This window comes from Phyllostomus discolor, chromosome 8 (genome assembly GCF_004126475.2).
Source record: "Phyllostomus discolor isolate MPI-MPIP mPhyDis1 chromosome 8, mPhyDis1.pri.v3, whole genome shotgun sequence".
Lineage (NCBI taxonomy): Eukaryota > Metazoa > Chordata > Mammalia > Chiroptera > Phyllostomidae > Phyllostomus > Phyllostomus discolor.
Genome location: NC_040910.2, coordinates 103,626,660 through 103,650,915, shown reverse-complemented (window position 1 = coordinate 103,650,915; position 24,256 = coordinate 103,626,660). Strand labels below are relative to the sequence as shown.

General features: G+C 44.4%; 2 protein-coding genes across 2 annotated transcripts in view; one reads left to right on the top strand and one right to left on the bottom strand.

The window, feature by feature from the left end:
• GPR179 (G protein-coupled receptor 179) overlaps positions 1-17,113 on the top strand; it is a 33,509-nt gene extending 16,396 nt beyond the window's left edge. Inside the window, exons 12-13 of the transcript XR_004904919.1 lie at positions 5,532-5,533; positions 17,094-17,113. The gene's annotated coding sequence lies outside the window, so the exon portion shown is untranslated. The remainder of the gene's footprint in view (positions 1-5,531; positions 5,534-17,093) is intronic.
• MRPL45 (mitochondrial ribosomal protein L45) lies at positions 1,903-14,504 on the bottom strand. Its single transcript, XM_028520658.2, has 8 exons — positions 14,328-14,504; positions 13,254-13,431; positions 12,723-12,840; positions 11,641-11,739; positions 4,967-5,015; positions 3,945-4,094; positions 3,060-3,233; positions 1,903-2,612 (listed from the first exon to the last, which is right to left on the bottom strand). Exons 1-8 carry the CDS (start codon positions 14,391-14,393, stop codon positions 2,526-2,528), a joined length of 921 nt encoding a protein of 306 aa, XP_028376459.1. The 5' UTR covers positions 14,394-14,504; the 3' UTR covers positions 1,903-2,525.
• Positions 17,114-24,256: the final 7,143 nt, after the last annotated feature.

The window sequence follows — 24,256 nt, the reverse complement described above, 5'->3', positions numbered from 1 at the left end:
TCCCTTGGTCTTAGCTTGGCTCTATTCTCCCAAGTCAGTTCAGGCTACCCCTACTTAAGCAATCCTAGATAACGGAGCGCTGGAATTAGATGATACCACCAGAGGGAAATGAGAGAGAAAAACATTAGACAAAGTAAGTCCCAGGACTGGCAGGGGTAAGCAGGGGTGGGGACAAGCGGGCGAAACATGGCAGACCTGGGCAGGGGCACTAAAGACAGCAGGAAACCTGCCTGCTAACTGGACAGACACTGATGCCATCTACGAGGAGGAAAGGCCAAACAGACCAGACACCCCAGGGGGAAGAAACGAGTCTGCCTGTGAACGCTGCGGGCAGATGCAGCACATCCCAGAAATAGTAGCACACGTTCTGGTCCCAAAGAGGAATGGAGTAACCCGCTTTTTCAGGGACTAGATACCCTTGTTTGTGTCTGGGCCCTTCCACCTACCCAGGTCTCTTGCCCTGGCCTTTCAGAGAAGTAAGAAGGGTGTTGTTGCTCTGGGCTCTGGCTGGTTAACCCCACGGCGTCTGTGCCAATGCAAATTTCGCTAACTGGCACCTCAGAACAATCCCATCGGGTCTGGTCTAGCTGGGAACAAAAACATTGTCCCTGTGCTCAGTGCTGTAAAATAAACCTTGGGGGGAGAAATAAGGCTTTTTCTTGGCAGTTAGTTCTAGAGTATTCATTACGGTGATTTTTTTTCAATGTTTTTAAACATGAACAGGAAGAAAAACAATGTCGGCTCTAGAGCCCAAGGTCACTGCACTGCAGCCTCCGGGACCTCAGCTCCATGGCTGGCACCGCCGACGGTCTCTTGCCTGGCCCTTCTAGCCGGTCTCTGAGTCTGGGCCTTTCCCTCGGTGGGACCTGATCCCCCGGGGAAATGAAAAGTGCACTTATCCTCTGGCTCCCTGGCAGCAGCTATTGCTTAGCTGCCACGGAGGATTATCTAGAGACCCAGGAGACAGCTCTGGGGGAGCGGGGTGAATCAGCTTATTTAAAGCGCTGTTGCCACAGACTCCGAGAAATCAATATATCGCCTGTCCAGTGAGTGTGCTTTACTTCTCTGCTTCCCTACCCAGCCTGGATTACCCACCTTTCCTCTTCACGGCTGTGGATCCTGCTCAGAACACTTTTTTGCCATCTCATTTTGCCTTAATCCAGCACTCACACAAATAAAATATGACCCAACTCCACTGGGGCTGTAAAATGATGTACATTTTAAGCCAAAGGGGTTGAAACTAAGCAGCAGGATGAGAGTGGCTGCTTTGGACTGCCCACCAGTGCTGCCTCTTTTCCGGGTATGCGCCACTCGTTCCCACGGTCAGCGCTCAGCAGCCGCGGCACGGACGGCCCTTCCCCCGGTGAGGCCCGGTCTGCTCGCGGCTTTGCTGGGACGGCAGCTTGAGAGAGACGGAGGAGTTAGTTTAGTCTCCACCTGATTCCGGGTTCTCTAGACTCTTCTTTCAGCACAAGGTCAGAACAAATTAATCTTTAACCTAACTTATATAGACTCCTGAAACAAAATTCTAGGCTTGGGAAATAGAAAGTATGAGCATTAAGATCCTATTTCTCAGGGGAAGGCCACACTGGGCTGACGAAAGCAACAGCGCTGGGAGCCAAGTTGGCTGCAGGGACAGAGCGATCTCCCTTGTCATCGCTTCCGACAGCCCAGCCACCGGGGCCTGGGCTGTTCACTCTACACAGGTCCATATGCCGGTACCTTTGCCTTTCTGGTGTTAGGCTGCACAGTCGCCGTCTCTAAAAGGTGCCAGACGTCAGGGAATCAGCTCTTACAGATGGGTCACCCAAACCTATGAACTTCTCCACGGCCCCTTCCTTCCCCCACGCTTTCTAGATCACTCCGTGAAGCAGCTGATAATTAAGAACACAATCCAAAGGCTGGGGGACAAATTGTTTCTTTGTATTTATAGTCTTCTGTGAAATACAAATGCTGATTCAGTGAGTCAGTGTACGACAAAAGATCCTCTTAAATTATACCATCTCTGATAAACACCATTTTCCCAAAGTCTGCATTTCCCGGAAGTCATGCTGCTCACAATTAAGCCTGTCTTCCATTTCTGCCGTTTGAAGGCTGGTCTACATCTAACCTGAACCGGGGAACATGGAGAGAACCCACCACAAATGATCCCAAACACTGGGACTGTTTTACTTCAAACTCTGATGCCTGTCCTGTGATGAGAAAAGTCTACCAGTCTGTTCCTGACAGCCCCTGCTATGGGAAAGACAGGTGTCAGACGTTCTCTGAAACCAAGTGTCTCTCATCTAGGCCCAGAAGGTAGGTGTAAACTTAAAAAAGAGTAAGCGAGTCCAGGGCTGTGTATAGCAGCCCCTCACTCGGGCCTCGCTCTCAGCTCTGGGTACTGAGGCTGAGACTGCTGCAAAGACCCCAGCACGAGAGGAGAGAACAAAGGCGGTTCTTTCGACAGCATGATGGAGACGCGTGACTTCACGGATCCCGGCCATTTCATCACCCACACTTGACCCCAGGAATCACTTCTGCCATCAGGCTAGCTGAGGTTTATGGGCCTCTCCTTGCAGCTCTTCATAGTCTTCCCACGGTTTCAGCTGGGGGCCAGGGATCATCACCGTCTGAAAGAATAGGAAGCCGAGTTACTTTTCATGCAAGCCCACAGTTCATGCAGAAAAGATGACGCTCACCTTCATGCCCAACCCTAATAGGAGGATTCCCCTTCCATGATGCTGCATCACCACCTCTCTCCACTAGGTGGCGCCCAACAGGACTAGCTTAAGATGCTACTAGTAGAGGCACCGCTCTCTCTTTTTTAAAGATTTTATTTATTTATATTTTAGAGAGAGGGGAAGAGAGGGAGAGAAACACCAATGCATGAGAGAAACATTGATCTGTTGCCTCTCGCAGGCCCACAACCCAAGCTGGGACCTGGCCCACAACCCATGCATGTGCCCTGAGCAGGAATCAAACTGGGGACCTTTCAGTTTGCAGGATGATGCCCAACCCATTCAGCCACACCAGTCAGGGCAGGCCTCAGCTCTCTTACACCAGACAAGCTACCTTACCTTAAGGATGGGCTGTTTAGGGGGTGCCCATGGAGGGACGATCTTGCCGTGCATTCTCCAGCTCCCGTAGGGGTCTGTCAGGTGCTTCTCAAAAACGACGTACTCCAGGACGTCCTTGGGCACACCTTCCTGTCCGTACATCAGTCTGCCAAACCGGTCATAGATGGCCAGAGTCTGCGAGGGTGAGAGCATGTCTGGCCTGTTAGTCCTCAGAGATGCTTTGTTTCTGTGTGTTTTGGTTTTTTAATCCTCACCCAAGGACATATTTACTGATTTGAGAGGGGAAGGGAGAGGGAGGGAGGGAGGGAGAGATGGAGAGAGAGGGGGGGAGAGAGAGAGAGAGAGAGAGAGAGAGAGAGAGAACAACATCGATCGGTTGCTTCCTGTACACGCCCCAACCAGGGATTGAACCTGTGACCTCGGTATGTACCCTGACCGGGATCAAACCCGCCACCTTTTTGTTGTTGTATAGGATGACGCTCCAGCCAACCGAGACAGGGCCAGTTTCTGTTTTTCTGCACACAAACTTTTTAAAACAGCCGTAACAAAATATTTCAATGGGTAGAAACAAATCATCTCTGCATTCGGAATCTAGACTGACTGATCAACCACTGATGCTTTACTCTTAGAGGTGTGGTTATTTATTTATTTATTTTGGACTGGGGACAGGAGGAAGGAGGAAATCAATACCAGGAAGGGTGGGGAAGAATATGCTTGCACCTGTCTTAGCAGAGCTGACTTCTAGCAGCGGGAAGGGCGTAGTGACAGGGCAAGGAAGACCACGGTGAACCCACAGTGCTGGGCAGCTGCGGCCAGAATCCCAGAGACAGGTGCCCAACCTGAGAGTGACGAAAAGCCGGGAGGAAAGCAGGCTGGTGCCCCTACCTGCCGGGTATGCATGCGGACGGTGATCTGGCCGTACACGTTGCCCTGGTTCAGCATACTCGAACAGCGAACCTGAACCACCTGGGGTGGCTCTAAAGACTCTTGGAAGCTCCAGCGGACGGTCTTATACTGGATGTCCCAGACCATGTCCTGAGAGTAGGGGAAAACAAGTCCTACTGAGTCTCTTCCTCCCCTAGAGAAGCTGGTGCTTCCTTCCACACCTGCTCACTTCTCCCAGTACCACAGCCAAAAGGCAACATTTCCCACCAGATGCTTTCTTGTAACAACTTTTCCACCGTCCTAAATTTTGATTGAGCCGTTGCTCAAGCCCACCTCCCAACAACTCTTTCATTTAAATCACAACTCAAGACCACCCTACCTCCTCAGGGACTCTTCTCCAAACCAACTAAAACCACACTCTAAACCGCCAACTTACCTAATACACCTTTACCCCTCCCATACATCTTTATATCCTGGTAATTACTACATGTATTTTTGCTGACTGCATATATGTTGCCCTTACCCCCACCTTTTAGCAGAGAAGGTGGGATTTTACGGGGATATAAAGGGCTAAACTAAGACAAGGTTAGCTATCCCTGTCCCTAGGGAGATAAGGCTGACCTGCCAGAAACTGAAGCTCTTATTCTTAAATCACGAAGTCCCCCTCCTGCAGGGTCTCCCAAAGTCCCCAGCACCTGTTACCACACGACGTGAGGCTCGGGAGTTCTTGTTAAATCCTGTTACAGTGCAGGCAAGTGCGGGCCGGCCCAGTGGGGCCCACGCCCTGACTTCGGGGTCCGCGCCCGAGGTCCCAGCATGGCCTGCTGCCGGGCCTCCTCTCCCCTCATCTGCACGGCCCTCTGCAGGGGCCACGTCACGTCATTCCCATTCAGGCAAACACAACGGAACTTCGGCTTTTGCTTTAGACGCCCTGCACTTTCAAAACTGATCCTTCTTAAGAAAACCAAAATGCCTGCAATCTGCCCATTGGGCATCCCACAATTCTAAGGGCGGGAACCTACCGGAAAACAGTTTTCAGTTGCCAGGGTATGAAGTCGGTCATAGTCTGAGCTAAAAAAGAAAGATATACATATATAGTTGACTCCTGTTTTTAAGATACCCTTTATGAAAGTTGAAAATTATTTGGAAAATGGAAAAATGGAAAATAATTCATTTTTACAAACATTTTCTTCTCTGTTTTTTTTTAATTTAAAAGATGTTATTTATTTTTAGAGAGAGAGAAAGGGAAGGAGATAGAGAAGGAGAGAAATATCAGTGTGTGAGAGAGAAATAGTTGCCTCTTACATGCCCCCAACCAGGGACCTGGCCTGCAACCCAGGCGACCCGGCCTGCAACCTGGGCATGTGCCCCAACAGGGAACTGAACCAGAGACCTTTTGGTTTGCAGGCCAGTGCTCAATCCACACCAGCCAGAACTTCCTACACTGTCATCTTTTTTTTTTTCTTTTAAGATTTTATTTAATTATTTTTAGACAGTGGGGAAGGGAGGGAGAAAAAGAGGGAGAGAAACATCAATGTGTGGTTGTCTCTCACACATCCCTCACTGAGGACCTGGCCCACAACCCAGGCGTGTGCCCTAACTGGGAATTGAACCAGTGGACCTTTGGTTTGCAGGCCAGCACGCAGTGCACTGAGCCACACCAGCCAGGGCAACGCTGTCATCTCTGAACCTAGCCAAGATAATCACCTGGGTTTTCTGGCCCATGCTCCCTTCCCCCACCCCATGCCCATCTTCATTACTGCCACAGCGAGCTCGTCATGCTGATCTCAGGCAGCAGGAGTGAGAAAACAGATGAACGAGCCCCGGCCCCTGCACACACACGATTTTAGGGAGATTCCCACTGGAGGAGTTCCAAATCACCCTGACAGCACGCACACATTCGTGACTCCCCCCCACAGCCTAATAATTCCTATGCCGCTGAAGCCTTTGTCCCTTTCAAACTTCTCGTCTCTAATCCTGGAACAGGTAAGGGGTTAGTTCCACCTGCTCCCCTTCCCCCGTGTTCCTAACAGAAAAGATCCCGACTCACTGCTGCCCCTGCAGCTCTGGCCCAGATCAGACGAGTCGTGGGGGCAGCCGCCGCGGCCACCCCGCCTGCCACCTCCGAATGCACTCTTTCTCCTCACGCTCCCTGCCTGAAATCCTCAGGAGAAATAAATTCCCTTTCCTATGAGTTCACTTACTATTTTGCAATACAACTTACATTGAAAAATCAAAAGAAGACATCTACCTTTGGCAATGCAATGAACAGAGCTAATATAAAACTACTCCTGCTACACACATCTAGAAATGCTGAACAGAATGTAATATACACGGACACACACACACACTTTTAAATATGCCATCCTAGTTCACCAGAAAGGAAGGTAAATCCCTAGCTGCCAGAAAGCGGGGAGAAACCAAAACCAGATGGAAAGAAGATGACCTGCTACAACAGCAAGCATCAGGGATGCCGAAGGGATCCAGAAATAGGATCTCATGGCCAGGAGCTGGGCTCTTCCTAAGACCTTGAACCCTCTGGGAGCTGGAACTCACATCCCGGAATAAAGCTATGACCACAAAAAGTCCCGTACCTTCAGGACAGGGAGACTAGAAACACGGCCCGCCAACCTGGAGAGAAAGCTTCTCTCTGACTAGGGCTCCAAGTGAGAAAAATAAAATAAAAACATCAAAAGGAAACTGAAAAATTAAAGCCCTGAGCCCACATTATATGCAAATGTGGATACAGAATTTATGGTACCGGTATGATGAGAGAATTCCTAAGCTAAGAAATTAACATAAAAACTGATTTGTAGCCAATGATGTCCCTGGGTATCTGGCAGCTACACACACAAAACTTCTCTGGAACATGATGAGTAGAGAACCATTCCAATAAATTAAAATTTTGGATTAAAAAATTTTAAACTTTAAAAAATATTTTAATTGATTTTTAGAGAGCGGATGGGGGGAGAGAGAAAGAGACGTCGATTTTTGCTATTCTACTTATTTATGCATTCATTGATTAACTGACAGGGGGTCAAACCTGCAACCTTGGGGGTATCGAGATGACGTTCCAACCAACTGAGCTACCCAGCCAGAGTCAGACACAGACTTTAAAATAAGTGTAATTAGTATGTCCAAGTAATCAGACGACAAAATGAAGAATTTAGTCAAGAACCTGACACACACACAAAAATAAAAATTCTAAAAGTGGACTTCCGGCCATAGGTAGACATAGGTAGACAGGCTTCACCTCCTCACGCAACCATAAGAAGGATCACAACCTCAAAACAAAAAACAACCAGAACTGCCAGAAAATCGAACTGTATGCCAGTCCGACCACCAAGGATTTAAAGAAGAAATGTTCATCCAGGCCAGTAGGAGGGGCAGGGGCAGGGAGCCGGGGCAGAGAGGACATAGTGTGGCAGCAGCGATGCCCCAGAATGGGTGGCCTCACAGTCACGTGTGGCAGATAAAAACCAGGACGGACACCTGGGGAGCAAGACATCCCAGCCCCAGGCCACACCTCATAGCCCAGGGTTCCGGTGCCAGGAAAATAAAGCCTCATAACTTTGGCTGTAAAAACCAGTGGGTGTTGGGGCGGCAGAAGAAACTGCTGGTCTCTCAGAAGAGTCCATTTAAAAGGACCTACATGATCCTAAAACATACAAACTCACCCACTCTGGGATCCAGCACCAGGGCAGCAGCTGGAAGGGCACCGCCAGCGCTTTGGAAGTGGGGGAAGTGACTGGAAACAGGGGGAGAGCCCAGCAAATGGCACTGTTCCCTCGCTGACCCCTCCCCCACATATAGCACCACAAAGCAGTGAAGCGGGTTGCCCCGCCCTGGCAAATACCTAAGGCTTCGTCCTTTATCACATAACAGGTATGCCAAGACAGGGAGTCAAAGCAGCTCTACCTAATACACAGAAACAAACACAGGGAGGCTGCTAAATTGAGGGGACAAAGAAATATGGCCCAAATGAAAGAACAGAACAAAACTCCAGAAAAAGAACTAAACCAAACAGAAACAGCCAACCTATCAGATGCAGAGTTCAAAACACTGGTGATGTGGATGTTCAGAGAACTCACTGAGTATGGCAAACACATAAGGGAAGAAATGAAAGTTACACTTAGTGAGATCAAGAAAAATCCGCAGGGAACGAACAGTGAAGGGAAGGAAGCCAGGGTTCAAATCATCAATTTGGAACATGAGGAAGAAATAAACAGCCAACCAGTACAGAAGGAAGAAACAAGAATTCAAAAAAATGAGGAGAGAATAAGACTCTGGGACATCTCCAAACGTGCCAACATCCAAATCATAGAGATGCTGGAAGAAGGAGAACAGCAAGAGCAAGAAACTGAAAACTTATTTGAAAAACTAATGAAAGAAAACTTCCCTAATTTGGTGAATGAAATAGACATACAAGTCCAAGAAACACAGAGAGTCCCAAAGAAGGTGGACCCAAAGAGGGCTGTACCAGGACACATCATAATTAAAATGGCAAAAGACAGAATCTTAAAAGATGTAAGAGAAGCCCTGGCTGGTGTGGCTCAGTGGATTGAGTGCCAGCCTGAAAACCAAAGGGTTGCCAGTTTGATTCCCGGTCAGGGAGCATGCCTTGGTTGTGGGCCAGGTCCCCAGTAGGGAGTATGTGAGAGGCAGCCACACACTGATGTTTTTCTCCTCCTCTCTCTCCCTTCCCTTCCCTTCTCTGAAAATAAATAAAATCTTAAAAAAAAAAAAAAAAGAAGAGAGTTATCTACAAAGGACTTCCAATAAGACTATCAGCTGATTTCTCAAAAGAAACTTTGCAGGCAAGAAAGGACTGGTAAGTAGTACTCAAAGTGATGAAAAACAAGGACCTACAACCTAGATTACTCTGTCCGGCAAAGCTATCATCATTTAGAATGGAAGGACAGATAAAGTGTTTCCCAGACAAGGTAAAGCTAAAAGAGTTCATCAGCACCAAGCCCTTATTATATGAAATGTTAAAAGGACTTATCTAAGAAAAGATCAAAACTATGAAAAGTAAAATGACAACAAACTCACAACTATCAACTACTGAATCTAAAAAAGCAAAAACAAGCTAAACAAACTACTAAAACAGGAACAGAATCTTAGAAATGGAGATCACATGGGGGGTTAACAGTGGGGAAGGGAAAGGAGAAGAAGGGGAAAGGTACAGGGATTAAGAAGCAAAACAGACAGGGAGGTGTTAAGAACTGTACAGGAAATGGAGAAGCCAAAGAACGTATATGCACGACCCATGGACCCGAACTAAGGGTCTGTTTGCTGGAGGAAAGGGGGACACCGGGCAGAGGGGGGCAAAAAGAAAAAACTGAGACAACTATAACAACATAATCAATAAAATATACTTAAAAAATTCTAGAAGTGAAAACAGAAAGTATGAAGTTAAGGAATTCGACAGCGGGGTTAACAGTGTTAGACATAATGGAAAAGGGGCAGGAAGGTCAGAGAACGTCCGGACTGCAGGGGGGACGGCATGGAGATCGGAAAATACAGAAAAAAGCCTAAGACACATTGGCCCACAGTGAAAAGATCTAACAGATATGTATTCAGAGGCACAAAAGGAGACGAGAAAGTCGAACAGAGGCAACATTTGAAAAGATGTTCTAAGTATTTTCCAAAACTGACAAAAAATGCGCCCAAGATTTAAGAAGCAATAGAAACCGAGAGCAGGACAAAGACACCTACGTGAACGCACGCACAGGCACATCACAGCAAACGGCTGAACACTAAAGGCAGAGGAAAAAATCTTAAAAGACAGAGAAAAAAAGAAACTTCAACTTCAAAAAAAACAACAAGAAAAAATAGCTAGCTTTTCCATAGCAACAACAGAAGCCAAAAGATGACATCTTCAAAATGCGGACAGAAAACAACTACCAACCTGGGACACCTGACCTAAAGAAAGCATCCTCTAAAAATGAAGTTCCAAAAAGAAACCCAAACCCAAAACAAATAAAGGCGAAATTTTTCAAATGCAGAACTAAAAAAAACTAGATGACAATAACATAGATGATGAATGAGGGGATGACTGGAATTAAAGCGTTCTAAGTTTCTTATACTACTAAGTCAAAAATACACGCCCTGAGCAGGTAGCTCAGTGGGTTGGAACTTTACACCAATAGGCGGAGGCTGCAGGCTGGATTCCCCAGTCAGGGCACACACAAGAATCAGCCAATGAATGCATGAATAAGTGGGACAACAAATCAATGTTTCTCCCTCTCTGTAAATCAATAAAAAAAAAAGAATGCATGTTAAACATTTTAACAATAACTTCTAAAAGAACAGAAATAGAATGTCATACTTCCAAACAAGTGGAAGGGAAGGGATAAAAAAGGAAGAAGGAAATTATATCAAGCTAATAAATGAAAAGAGAAAAAGAAGCAAAGAAAAATCATGGCAAATAGAACACACAAAATAATGTGGAAGAAAAATATCAAATACATAAAAAACAATGTTGAACAATAAAAATAGTAGGTTTCAAAGAGATATATACAATGATATCATGCATGCAAAATCTTCATTTACACAGGTACACTTAGTGAGAAGTGTAACAAAATATACATGGGAATTATACATAAGATATTGGTTACCTAGAGGAAGAAAAAGAATGAGGCAATGAGACTTCAGCTATATCTGTAATGTTTTATCCCTGCCCTCTCTCCCAATTAACGATTCTGAAGCAAATATAACAAAATGTAAACATCTATTAACATGAATGCTACTTTTTTATATGTTTGAACTATTTCATAACTTATAAAACAATTTAAACAATTAATGGATTTTAGAGCATAGATTTGAGGTCCTACCTTGACGCCTAGCCATAACAGCCAGAGCTCAAGAATGTTAGCAATAGTCCAAGGACTGGGACTTAAAATTATTCCAGGCCCCTGAGTGGTTTTCATCTCCCTAGCAGCCTTGACTTTTCCTTGGTTGAATGAAGAAAACATTAACAATTTTCAAAAGATCCCTGACTTGTGTGGCTCAGTGGCTTCAGCACCAGCCTGCAAACCAAGAGGTCACTGGTTCAATTTCTGGTCATGGCACATGTCTGGGTTGTGGGCCAGGTCTCTGGTTAGGGGTGTGGAGAGGCAGCTGATCGATGTTTCCTCCTCTTTCTCCCTCTTCTCCCCCCTCTCTAAAAATACATAAAATCTGCCCTGCCTGGTGTAGCTCAGTGGATTGAGTGCGGGCTGTGAACCAAAGCATCGCAGGTTCGATTCCCAGTCAGGGCACATGCCTGCCTGGATTGCAGGCCATGGCCCCTAGCAACCGCACATTGATGTTTCTCTCTCTCTCTCTCTCTCTCCCCCTCCCTTCCCTCTCTAAAAATAAATAAATAAAAATCTAAAAAAAAAACCCCATAAAATCTTCTTTAAAATTTTCAAAAGAAACTTATTCCAAATAACTAAGGAAAGGGGAATGTACATACACAAGACAAACACACAGCAAGGGTCAGGAAGAATGAGGGATCAGGTGGGGTGCAAACAGCAGCTGTTCAGCAGGGTCTCCCGATACTTGTAGGAGGAGATGAACCAGACCAAACAGTGAAAACCCCCAGCAGCAGGGAGAATGGTCAAGGACAGCTACAGGGCCCAATTATTTCCCACATAGGAAGTTCTCCTACAAAATGAGAACATAATGGGCCTAAGCCAGGGAGTGCACTTACTTGTTTAGACAAAGATGAGCTTCAATGAAGATATCCTTAGCTTTTTCAGGGAAGTCCTTTACTTTAAAATTAGAGTCATATTCTTTTATTTTCCGTATTCTGTAAAGTTAAGCATAAGAATCATTTTTAAAGACTTCATTCAATTCTATAATCACAGCTTACATTAACCTCTGGTCAGGGCACATACAAGAATCAACCAATGGATGCATAAGTAAGTGGAACAACAGATCGATGTTTCTCTCTTTCTCACTGTCTCTCCCCCTTCCTCTCTCTAAAAAAAAATCAATATGTTTTTTTTAAATATTAAAAAAGATATGCAAAGACACAGAAGCATTCCACGATACTGTCAAGGAATTGGCCGTTGGGACATGCTGATGTTTAGGATGAAAAAAATGGAATAAGGAGAAAATGATGGAGAGAAGCTAAGAGTGAGGTTATAACAAACCCTGAATACCACTGAAGAAATTTGGATTTTATTCTTCAATAAGAAAACAGAGAAGAATTTTAAGCAGGAAAGGTGATGTGATAAGATCTGTGTTTAGAGAAATAAATTACGGCCACATGTATTAACACCAACTCAATATACTCGTGGCAAAGAAATCTATAAATGACCCTAAAGAACCTTAGAATGACAAATACTACATGTTTCTGTCCTTTCAGCTAAAAGAGGGCCTCAGAAGGTTTTTGCTTTTGCTCCTTAACTAAGGCCCAGTTAGCTCCCAAGAACAGGTCTGTATTCTTGTTCGTTTTTGGCTTTTCTTACTCTCTGAAATTTAAATTCTAGTATACGCTTCTCACATATGCTTTCTTTATCGTTAATTTAAATTTTAAAATAGGCGATCAAAAGGTCCTACGAACTTCACAGTCCGCTCTCTAACAACCAGTAAATGCTGAGATGCTAAGAATCAGAATGCCCATATCATTCTACATTGACTACAGACTATATTAAAGAGAAAGAAAATACTGTCAAGTTGTTAAGAGTTATATTCCAATCCAATTAACCCAAGATGGTCTCTCTGGAATAAAATAGTAACAAGAAATGTTTATCCTAATATTGACTCCCAGTTGTCTCAGACACCTACGACACTTGTGATGCCACATTCTTCTTCAGTCGCTCAGCTCTCTGTATCAGTCCTTCCTTTGAAATAGATGACATGCGAGCATCACCCTCTGGAGGAACATAGGCGTCAAAAATATCAGCTGTAATGAGAGAAGGAGAAAAACTAAGAAAGCGTTGCAAGACGGAGAAAAAGTCATCTTCAGGTCATATAAAATTGGGAAGGATCCTAGATAAAGTAGGTTAATGAATTAAACTTCCATGTAGAAGGAATCATGTTATATGAGAAAAAATAGAATAAGATCCTTTAAGTCTTCTCTCAGAGCCTCAGTTTCTTCTTGTACAATATGGAGAAATTTCACCTTTGCCTTTTAGGAATAGTGTAAAAACAAGATCAAAGATGACCTCATGAAATACAACGTATACAAAGTAAATCATTATTGAGGCTCAACCGATTTTTGTGGTTAAATACTGTCAATCATTTTCCAATCATTCCCCTTTCCAGATTATCTCTGACAGGAGACTGAATTAAGGTCTCAGAAATACCATGCCTCACCTGTACAGGCCAAATGTATGGGACGCTCCAAACGTTCTGGAGGAATGACCACTCCGGCTTTCCGGGCATGTTTTATAAATTCCTTTTCTGATTTGTATTTGGGTTCATAAGTAGGAGGTGTGAAACGTTTTTTAGTTCTCACTGGAACTACAGCTATGGACTGCCTCACCAGAAGTGGCTGGAAGGCAGGAAAGATTACGATATAGGTAACCTGGAAAAAAGGAGGTCTGGAACAAACTCTAAACAAATGTAGGAAAAAACACATCCAAAGAATGACTTAGGAACAATTAGAAAACCACATTGTCGGGGGGGGGGGGGGGGTAATGCATTACTACCTTAACACTTAAGGGTGTTTCTTAGTAGAAGCTAGTAAGCATCATTTACTAACTCCACTGAACATCTGCTAAAGGCTTTCCTTTAGTACTAGCTATAGCACTGGGCAACTCCTAGGGATACTGATTAAAACAAGGCTTCTGGTTTCTAAAGAACCTTCAGTGTAATGGGGAACGTAAACACCAATCCAATGCTGAAATGAGCAGAATACTCCTATTAAAGCTTAAGAAAAGCCTCTTGGTATTTTTAGTTTTACTGAGATTACATTCCACTCCTTCTATCGGTATCCTTACTGTAAACTTCAGTCGTTCCAGCTGCCAACTGATTAACAAGCTCTCTAAAGGCCAGGTCTCTTGCCTCTCTGACAAGGTCTGCTCATGCAGCTACAATGTCAATACTGGATTCCCTCCTTTCCAGCCACTCTTTCATTTAGGGTACTTACAATCAATGGGAAGCGAGCCCATCTTCCAAACCATTACGTCTTTCCCCTTTAAAACCTTCCTGCCAAACACGCCCACACAAAATAGGAAAAACTTAGTCCCTGAGAACTTGCTCGGCCTCATGGCCCTACCCCGGCTTTCACTACTCGGCTGCTTAGCTCATTAGCTGGATCCCATCTACCTTAAACTCTTCCCTAGCCTTGGTAAGACTCGTATCATCCAATATCACCAGGAGCAACTGCGAAGAAACTGTTTCCCTCCGTCCTTCTCCTCCAGTCCTACCTGCCTGGTTCTTACCCACCTGCTGAGAACACCATCCTAATGCCCTGGATAAGCAAAACAACCCCCGTGGCATGGGGGCAGCCATTTTGTTCACTCAAAGGCTGCTGGGACGGGGACTAAGCGTGAAAAGCCTGGGGAATGTGAGAAGGCGCATAGGGTGGAGCTTGCTCGGGTGCGGAATTTTCCAGGGCGCGCGCCCTCCGGCGTAAGAGAAACGCGAGCGCGCACGTGCTCGGGGAGTATGATTGCGCGTGCGCACTAAGACCGTGTTGGGGGTAGGGTGGAACGCACGGCTGTCACGCGCCACCCGAACGCTAGAGCGCAAGCTGCGCCTGCGCATATTGCTTTCAGGCGGCCAGGAATTGCAGCATTTCTATGTGATTGGGGCGTTGCTGCACCTTGTTCGGAGTGTAATGGAAAGGTGTGGCTCTTCTGAGACAAGTGGTTTGGGTTTTTTTTCAATGCCTGCTTTGATCCCAGAAAGGGCAATAACGAGTAGTGTCTCGGTCTAGATCTGATCTTAACATGCTCAGTAACTTTAAACTTGATTCCTAGTTTTCCCAATCTGTACTGTGTGAAGAACATTTTTTCTTAATTTCAAATAAAGGAAATTAATGAGTACTATGTTTATTGAACAGATATAATGACTACTACGTTAATAAGTCATTATGTTTTTGTCCGTGGATGGACAAAAACACTTATTTGTCAATTGGGAAAGAAGCACAGAACTAGTATTAACAATCAATAGTTTACACTAAGGAGGGTTTATCAGGTGCCGGGCAATTTTTGAAGCATTTGCATATATTAAATTGCTTCTCACCACAAACAAGAGTAATATTCTCCTTTTCCATTTGGATTGGGCTGCAGAGAAATTACAAATTTTAGTTAAGGTCAGATGACTGACACCCGGCAGAATTGGAATCCATATCCCAGCAGTCTAATTCCAGAACCCATGCGCACTAACTACTATGCTGCACTGCTTCATATTCAGTTGTTGAAAGATACACGATTAGGATTATCCTGGAAAATCCAGTGCTGTAAATCATTCCTGAATGGCAAACACTTTCCACACTTACCCATAGGTTCTTACCTTATTCTAACGATTAGTATTTATTGAGCACTTACCTACAGTATTCTGCAATGAGTTAGAAGCTATGATACAAACATACAAGAACTTACATGTTGGAATAGAATTGCTACAAAGTACCAGGTAAAATGTTAGGGACTATCAAAGGAAAGAGATTACTTTTGGGACTGGGGATCAGATGCACTGTCTTAATTCTTGGCATCTCAACTAGACTGCATATTCTTCAAGGATGAGAATTCCCCAACCAGTCCTAGGTATAGCACTAAACCTATAGCATTGCATATGAATAACGACATGAAATTAGGTACCACTGTATGTGTTAATTAAAGAATATATATTAGTAAGCATTTAAATGAGAATTATCTAGTTACTTCTTAACAGACTCCTGTCCCCAGAAAATAAACCATATTTTTTTTTTACTAGTCTCCCCACTGAAGTGGAAAAATCCCACTCCACTGAGTGGTCATTGACTAATACAGAACATTGATATAGTCTGTCTGGGATTGTCCACTGTTGAGTTTTATGTTGGCCATACATGGTAGCCAACACATTCCAGATCATCCTTTGCCTGCCTTCTTATAAGTTTCTCAGGGAATGAAATTTTGTTTTATATTAGCCTACATGAAATAATAAAGGGTGTCAATATCATTTAATTCATTATTTTTTAAAAATAGACTTTATTTATTTTAGATGGGGGAGGAAAAAAGAGAGAGAAACATCAGTTTGTTGTTCTTATTTATGCATTCATTGTTGATTCTTGTATGTGCCTTGACTGGGGTCAAACCTGTAACCTTGAGAGTATTAGAATGATGCGGTAACTGAGCTACCCAGCCAGTGCCTCATTTAATTCATTCTGAGATGAGTTATAAATGAGCTTTTTTTTATTAGTTGCTCTTTTGGAAAATTCATATTATCTTCCTACCTCGTTAACTCCATAGAAAATTGGGAGCTGTGTGCTGGGGAAGTGACACCACAGGATGTTTCTTAATTCTACAACCCTAGTAATTTACATTTCAGAAAGAGCAAGATAAGAGCAAGAGAAGGGAACTCATTGCGCAATTAGAGGTAGGAATAAAGTGATTTAGGCCCTCATCCTCACAAAGGACAGTCTTGCACGTAGTAGACAATCTAGTATTTATTTATTCAATAAATGAATAGAATCCCAGTCCCAGCTGATGTGGCTCAGTGGACTGAGCACCAGCCTGTGAATCAAAAGGTAATTGGTTTGATTCCCTGTGAGTGCACATGCCTGGGCTGGAGGTCAGGTCCCCAAATGGGGACATCCAATTGATGTTTCCCTTTCTCCCTCTCTTCTCCTCTCTCTAAAAATAAATAAGAATGAAATCTTTTTTAAATTTTTAAATAAACGAATAGGATCCCAGATAAAATATGATGAACGCAGGGAATTCCTAGAAACCCCTGCTGCCCTATTGAAATTTCTAAACGGAGCTGAAGAGAATGGGATATCACATGAGCAGTGGGAGCATGTACTTGCATTTATTTCTCCTCCCTGTGGCAGGTGACAGATCTGAGATAGAAATTCCTGAAGTTCTGCCTGGTAACCTACATTCCAGGAGAAGCACAGTTGATTTGAAGAAGGAAAATCCTTCTGGAGGATTGAAAAAATCTGATGACAATGCAAGTAATAAGTTTGCCATGTATTTATGTTGTACTTCCTTCCCTTGAGAACATGAGGAGCAGAAGTGAATTCTCTCAGATAAGGTGACATAGAAGAAACCAACAATTCTGACTTCCAAGAAATGTTCCCAAGAGATTTTTAGCTAACAATGTTAGCAGAGCTTTTTTGTCACTTCAAGAGTTGGCTATGACTCTCACATAATGGTTAAGAATGCTATATAGTACTGCCCCTGGCTGGCATAGCTCAGTGGGTTGAGCGTGGGCTGCGAACCAAAGCATCACAGGTTCGAATCCCAGTCAGGGCACATTCCTGGGTTGCAGGCCACGGCCCCCAGCAACCACACATTGATGTTTCTCTCTCTCTCTCTTTCTTTCTCCCTCCCTTCCCTCTCTAAAAAAAAAAAAATTTAATCTTTTAAGAATACTTAAAAAAAAGAATGCTATATAGTGCCTAAATTTATATCTTAGCTCTGCCTCTTTTCCTCACCTATAGAAAGGGGCTAAATAAGTATTTAATACAAAGAATTGTTATTAACTCATTAAGTGAGTTGATACGTGTTCCCTCTCTGGTCAGCTATGGCCACTGCTTTCAAGTCCATGACCCTGGAAAGGATATACAGAGCCTAGCAGAGTCCTGGTTAGGGTACCTGCTCTTTGTGCTGGACAGAGAAAATATTCCTGCCCCCAGAGTCCACCCCAGTGCAGTGTCCCTAAAACAAGAGAGCTCCTAACCCAGATATGAACTAGAAATCTGAGGGAAGCCCTGTATGTTAGCTGTCTTCACCATTGGGAGTTCTCACCTCTGTGAAAACTAAGACCACCTAAAGGAAGGTTTGTTTTCAAGCCCAAAAGTAATTTCTTATTTCTGTGGGTCAGGGCTTTCTCCTCCTCCTTTCTCATCTGTCCTCCCACTCATTCCTGCTGCTGAGAACAAAGACCTCTTCCTTTACCATTTTCTGCCTCCCTTAGACTCCTTATCTCTGAAGGTATGTTTAGGAAGAGATACCGCTCATTCCAGCTCAGCCAGAAAAGAAGTCCATGCCGCCCGCTGTTCAAACTAAATCTAGAATTAATCCCTTGCCTCTTCTTGCTCCACTTTCACCCCAGCTGGCTAAATGAAACAATAATCCTAAAAGGGAATTTTAGGCTATTTGTGACTCCCTGCCAGCCCACCACCCCAACCCCTCCCACAAGCACCACATTTACAGGGGAGAGAGCAAAGCCCCTAGATCAGAGTAATCTGTTTCTAACCCACTTCCGTTCCAGGGGATTACTTCTGTAGGGGGAGGGAGACAAAGAAATCTGATACCTTAGCCCTGGGGAATGGGGAAGAAGTTCCAGGAATGCCGGGAGGGCTGCAGCTCAGGAGCCTGAGGGCCTGTTCTCCTATGCTAGGTAGGGTACCCTGTGAAAACAATTTTTAGAGTAATGTTTGGGAATGAGGCACTCTATAAATGTGTTGAATGAAAGATTGAAAAGTGTATAAATTCTGGGCAGATGAAGGCAAAAACAATTTCCTGATTATACACTACAAGCTCATGTGCTTATATGCACACACCGCTGTGCATTTTGTCTAAATTCAATCTACCAACCAATAGAAAACTAAGACACAGTGGGAAGGGCTCTGGGTTTGAAGGCAGGAGACAGGGGTTCTAGTACAACCATTGCTGACATTGACTTACCGTGACTTAAGACGAGTCACTTCACATCTCTGATCACTAATTTTCCTTTTGAAAAAGAAAGTCACTCTCTAGAGCTCAAAAGCCCACAGTCCCATGCCGTGTGTATTGAGCTCTTATTAATAATGCACAAAGGCCTGGGCTCATTATAATACACTGAAAAGGATGCCCTTTGGGGGCCCTAGTGAAACAAGCGTTGTCCTTCACTCTAGTCTGTATTCTTTTGTCTGCCCGCTGTGGACCCTGACATAGAAACACGTACCTTTCAGCTGACCATTCTTTTGGGATGCCCTGGAGCTTTGGGGGGTGGAAGGGAAGCTGTGTGAATGCAGAGAACTTCCACTAGAGGGTACCAAGGCTGCGCTGGGATCTCCAACTGCAGGGAGGCCTATACAAACCTGACAACTTCAGCTTTTTTAAATACCTGCCTTTAGAGATTTAGAGATTGCCCTTCATTGCTCTTTGCTTAGTCTACTCCTTACTGTTCCTTGGATGGCTTAAGAGATCTCTACTATTTTGACATCATTTTGATTTGATTTGACTTCCAATCTAAGGCAGCTCTTATAGGAAACCTATGGGGACTCTGGCAAGTAATGCAGACCTCACTACTTCCAAACTCTATGAACAAATCACTTAAATCCTCTAAGTGTCAGTGGATCCCTCTGTGAAGTGGGGATAATAAAACTTACCTCCTAGGGCTGTTGTGAACACCCAGTGAAATCATACATGGAAACACGTTTCGGGTAGGCTTTCTGGAAGTCTTCAGGTGCCTAAAACTTTGTTTGTTTGTATGTCTTTCCCTGAAAGGGAGTTCTAAGAATTGCCACCAGCTGGGAATGGTGTTGACGAAAGAGAGATGGATTTGGGAGAGAGGAGGACCTCCAAACAAGAAAGGTGACTTTTGCCATTTTGCTCTTCCGCCTTGCAGGTTTCCGGGCTAGTGCTTTGGTCCCCCTCGCCCTCAGCCCTCAGACCCTGTTCTGTCATCTGTGTCAGCCTGGCCACGGTGTTCTTCGGTTCTTTACTTACCCTGATTACTCAGAAGGGAATTCAGTTTTTACTTCCTACTCGCCTCCTAGACAAAACAGCTCTGTATTTTGCCCTGTGTTTTCGGAAGCGACACTTCTCCACCTGGTTCAGTTCTTCCCTTTTCCTCTCATCTTTCCTACAGTCACTTCTGGGGTGGAATGTGCCATCTGTTTCTGGGACTGAGCAGGAGTTCAGCAGCGGGGAGGGAGAGCGTGTCAGGGCTTGCTTGTCAGCAGACGCGGTCCAGCTGCAGGGCAAACGGGGGTGAAACTGCAAGCCAGAGGCCCCTGGGCGAGCAGCTGTGAGGCCCGCCCCTCCGCTCGCTCCTTCTCCTCTCGTCTTCTCTCACCCCTAGAGGCTTTCTGGCAGGAGTGGGAGAGGTGAGTATCGAGTCCTTGAGCCCTGACTCATTCCCTGACCTAGTTGGGTGTTACCTTTGGTGGTAACACAGCAGTGTCATCCCAGAAAGAAGAGAAAAGTGGACTGCCTATGTATTTCCTCCCCATCTGAGGATTCCAATAACAAATAAGTCTATACAGTCCTTGTGGTTTTAGCTACCACCCAGGACATTGGTTATAAAATGAACGAAATCATTTCACATTGCTACGCTCAGAGACTGGCTATTTTCCAGAGTGATTTATAGAAATAATCAGGGTTAACTTTGTCAAGAAAGAAAAAAAATAAAGATATTCTTTTACTCGGGCAGGGGAAGGGGCTGGGAGAGGGGGACTGGGACTGGAACACTGAGCCAGGAAGTGACTGGCCATTATCACACAGTGAGTCAGGGCCTATCCAGGCACACAACTCAGGTTTCCAGCCCCACCCCAGATTCCATTCCCTTTCACTGGGCTATGTTAATTATGGACTGGAATCATGTTCTGGGCTTTCTGGACTTTACACAAGTTCTTAAAGTCCCCAAATTCCTGAGGGTCAATAGGAAACCGATTGTGTTATGCTTACGTCCCTTTCGCTCTATGTCCTGTGGAAATGTAAGGGATACGTTTGTTGCCTCCTTGACGTGTTGTTGAAAAGACTTTAGAGTTATCTAAGATTCAAGGAAGACCTATATGGTAGTCTATGAGCCCGAGGTTAGATTTCAGAAACAGGAGATCGCATTTTTAAATCATTTGTTGGTGTTCGTATTCTATCCTTGTGAGTTACTCTACCAGTAGATGCTAAAAATTGTTTTCCTCTCCCCTCCTCTGTTCAAAGGTCCCAATCTCTCCCTAATTAGGGTCATGCTTCCTAAAGACATTAACTGGTTTCCAGGAAAGCAGATTTTAACTTTATCCCTTGGCAGAGCGAACGGCGTCATTGCACACAGGCCAGAACATTTTTTTTTTTTCTGCCAGAGCTCCCCATCTGGAAGAAAAGAGAAAAAGGAGTTTCAGAGTTTCCATAAAAGCTGCCTAAAGGGGAGGAAGGGAAAGCTACAGGACTGAAACACCAAGCTCCGCAATTTGAAAAGCATATCAGATGAGCAATCCCGATATCCTGGCCCAGGAGCCCGACACCTTTCCTTCCTTCTGACCCTTAGCCAGGGTTGACTTTGCTCCCCATTCCTTTGTCTTTCCCAAGTCCTTCACTGTCCTTCCTGCCACACCTCAGAATTTTCCCTCTATGTTCTTTATGTCCCTCCCTTCCAATGTTGTGCTCTCTCTATGGGTGGCTATTAGACGTTCCTAGACTACTTCAAAGTGCTTCTCGGAAAAACAGGAGTTAGAAGGAACTTTCTCATAACCATGAATACGGGAGGACTTTAGTGGGTACAGGGAGCCTCTGAAATTGAATGTCAATTTAGCGCACACGTGCCTATTTCTGGCAAGAAGTCCCACAGCTTCCGTCAGGTTCTGCTACATTCCATTCAAATCCCTGCTCTTCACCATGCAGTTCGGTGCTGGGTTGTTTTTTTTTTTTTTCCCTCCCAGAATAAGGCTGGAAACCTACATTAATTTTGGAACCCAGATCATAACTTCTACATTTTTTAAATTTATTGATTTGAGAAAGAGAGAGGAGGAGAGTTACAGAGAGAGAGAGAGAGAGAGAGAGAGAGAGAGACATAGGTCTGTTGTTCCACCAATTTATGCATGCACTGGTTGAGCCTTGTATGTGCCCTGACCAGGGATCAAACTAGAGACTTTGGCATATTGGGATGATGCTCCAACCATCTGAGCTATCCAGCCAGAGCATGACTTCCATTTTTTTTAAATAAATTCTTTTTTTTCCAAAGATTTTATTTATTTATTTTTAGAGAGGGAAGGAAGGGAGAAAGAGAGAGAGAGAGAAACATCAAAGTGCGGTTGCTGGGGGTCATGGCCTGCAACCCAGGCATGTACCCTGACTAGGAATCGAACCTGCGATACTTTGGGCCTTCCATTTTTTAAAGTGAACAAAATAGAATAGAAAATATCCATGTGTATCACACATAGTAAGGTCACTAGTTTTGAATAATTAATTAACTGGTATTGATTTAAATGCATATGTAATACATTTTAAAGATGGAAAAGACATATTTATGACCCACAAGCAGCTCACATTTAGTAGGAAAGAGATGAGTCCACAAAAAACATGAAGTGCTGCTACAGAAGTAAGCACAAGGTACAAGGTGCAAAGGAGAGTTTGACAGGCCATTTGGGGAATTCAGACAGGCCTACACTTGAGCTGGGTCTGGAGAGATGGGCAGGAGTTTGCAGGGTGAATAGGAAGGAGACGTGAGGTTCCAGGACCGATGCGCACAAACACACAGCCATGTCAGACAACACAGGAAGGCCAGCGCATTCACAGCAGTCCAGGGTGTTGTCTCTGTATTGTGGGGTTCAGCTGGAGAGGCTGGAGACTCAGGCTGGGTCATAGAGTCTCCCACTGAATGCAGAAAATTCTAAATATCCTCAACAGACTGTCACCCAGCTCTGCCCCAGCCCTCTCAGTGACAAGGAAGGCAGGACTCTGTAAGGCAGCTCAGTCTGCTCTGGAGTGTCTGATTGTGACAAACCCCTTCCAATACAGATGGAATCTTTGCTTCCCTCCTTCACCCGATGATTCTCATTTGTCTCCTGCAGCATCACAAGAGTCTACATCTTCTTCTACTAAGTTAAACCAAATAAAATTGCCATTTTAGAGATCAAAATGGTTGAATATCGGCAATTTCATAGTGTTAGTCTTATACTTGTCAAAATTAGCTATTTGAGGACAGCTATTATTTATCCACCTTCGTCTTCTCATCCCCATATTTAGCATCTCTAAACTTGACCCATTCTTCCTCACCTGGATGTTTTTCCGACCCGATCTCTCTCTGGGTGCACACTAGTTCATCAATATCTTCTGTAATACGGGGCAGCCAGAACTGGTCAGTTCACAAGGTGGAAAGGCTATTGTCTCTCCTGATCTGACGTTGTGTCTTTTCACGAAACTGCGCTGTACTGTGTTTAGTGAGACCAAAACCTTTTTCACGTCAAACGCTGTCAAACCAGTCCCACTCCTTCCTGTACAATTAATTTTTCAAAACCTAAATGTAGGTCTTTACCTTATCCCTGTCAAATTTCCTGTTGATTTTGGCACTTGGTTCTAATCTGTCAAGATGATTTTAAATCTTGCTCCTATTACCCATTCTATTCATTATCTTTCCCAGCTAGGTCACCCTCTAAGTCAGCAATTTTCAGCTGGGGTGCTGTAGAATTTTTACAACATGCGATACCTGCCTGTTCAGGCAGGGGCACTGACCTCTTTTCCCATAGTTTGTCAAATAAAAAAAAAAATGACAAGAGCCAACACAACAGTACCTGTCTGGTGTGAATGAATCAAAGTTATACATACTACTTTGTCAGCTCAGCAAAAATTATAATTTTTTTTAGTGTGCCACAAAATTTTAGTAATTAGTTTATGTGTGCCATGAGATAAAAGGGGTTAAAAAATCACTGATCTAAGTTATGGATTTAAAAAATATTTAGTAAAACAGCGACGAGGCCCCTCTCTTTGTTGATATCAATCTCATAATCAACATTCTTTGAGCTCAGTTAAAAAGCTAGTTAAAAATCTACATAACTGTGATTACCCTCCCACAGCTCCCAGCCTCATTTTCCCGGCCCCATATTCCTGCTCCATTACCTACTACCTTTCTCCAACCTGCCCCTGGACCAGCAAGCAAACCAGACCCACCCAGGAACCACACAACTGCAGGTTTCTGTATAGGACCTACAAACACCAGCTGTTTTTAAAGGAATTATCAAAAAAACTTTCTCCCTCAATAATTGCCAACCTGCTAGGGCACTGATCTTCCCTCCAGGCAACCCTGTGGGAGGCTTTGTGATTTCCGTTCCTCCTTACCCTCACCAGCCACTCCAAATATGATGTCTTTAAATTCTTTCAGGTGTTTAGACTCTGGCTTGGACTTTGGCATAGCTTCTCCTATTGGCTCTTGGTGCTCCCCCTTGGCATAAGATACAACTCTCGCCCTGGCTGGTGTATCTCAGTGGACTGAGTGCGGGCTGCGAACCAAAGTGTCGCAGGTTCGATTCC

Bases quoted from the DNA above. Each gene is read 5' to 3' on its own strand.
- MRPL45 (XM_028520658.2), bottom strand. From the start codon at position 14,393: ATGGCTGCCCCCATGCCACGGGGGTTGTTTTGCTTATCCAGGGCATTA. The intron at 12,841-13,253 runs GTGAGGCATGGT...CTCTCATTACAG, and splicing joins CATACATTTGGCCTGTACAG to CTGATATTTTTGACGCCTAT. The intron at 2,613-3,059 runs GTAAGGTAGCTT...CTATTCTTTCAG, and splicing joins CTAAACAGCCCATCCTTAAG to ACGGTGATGATCCCTGGCCC.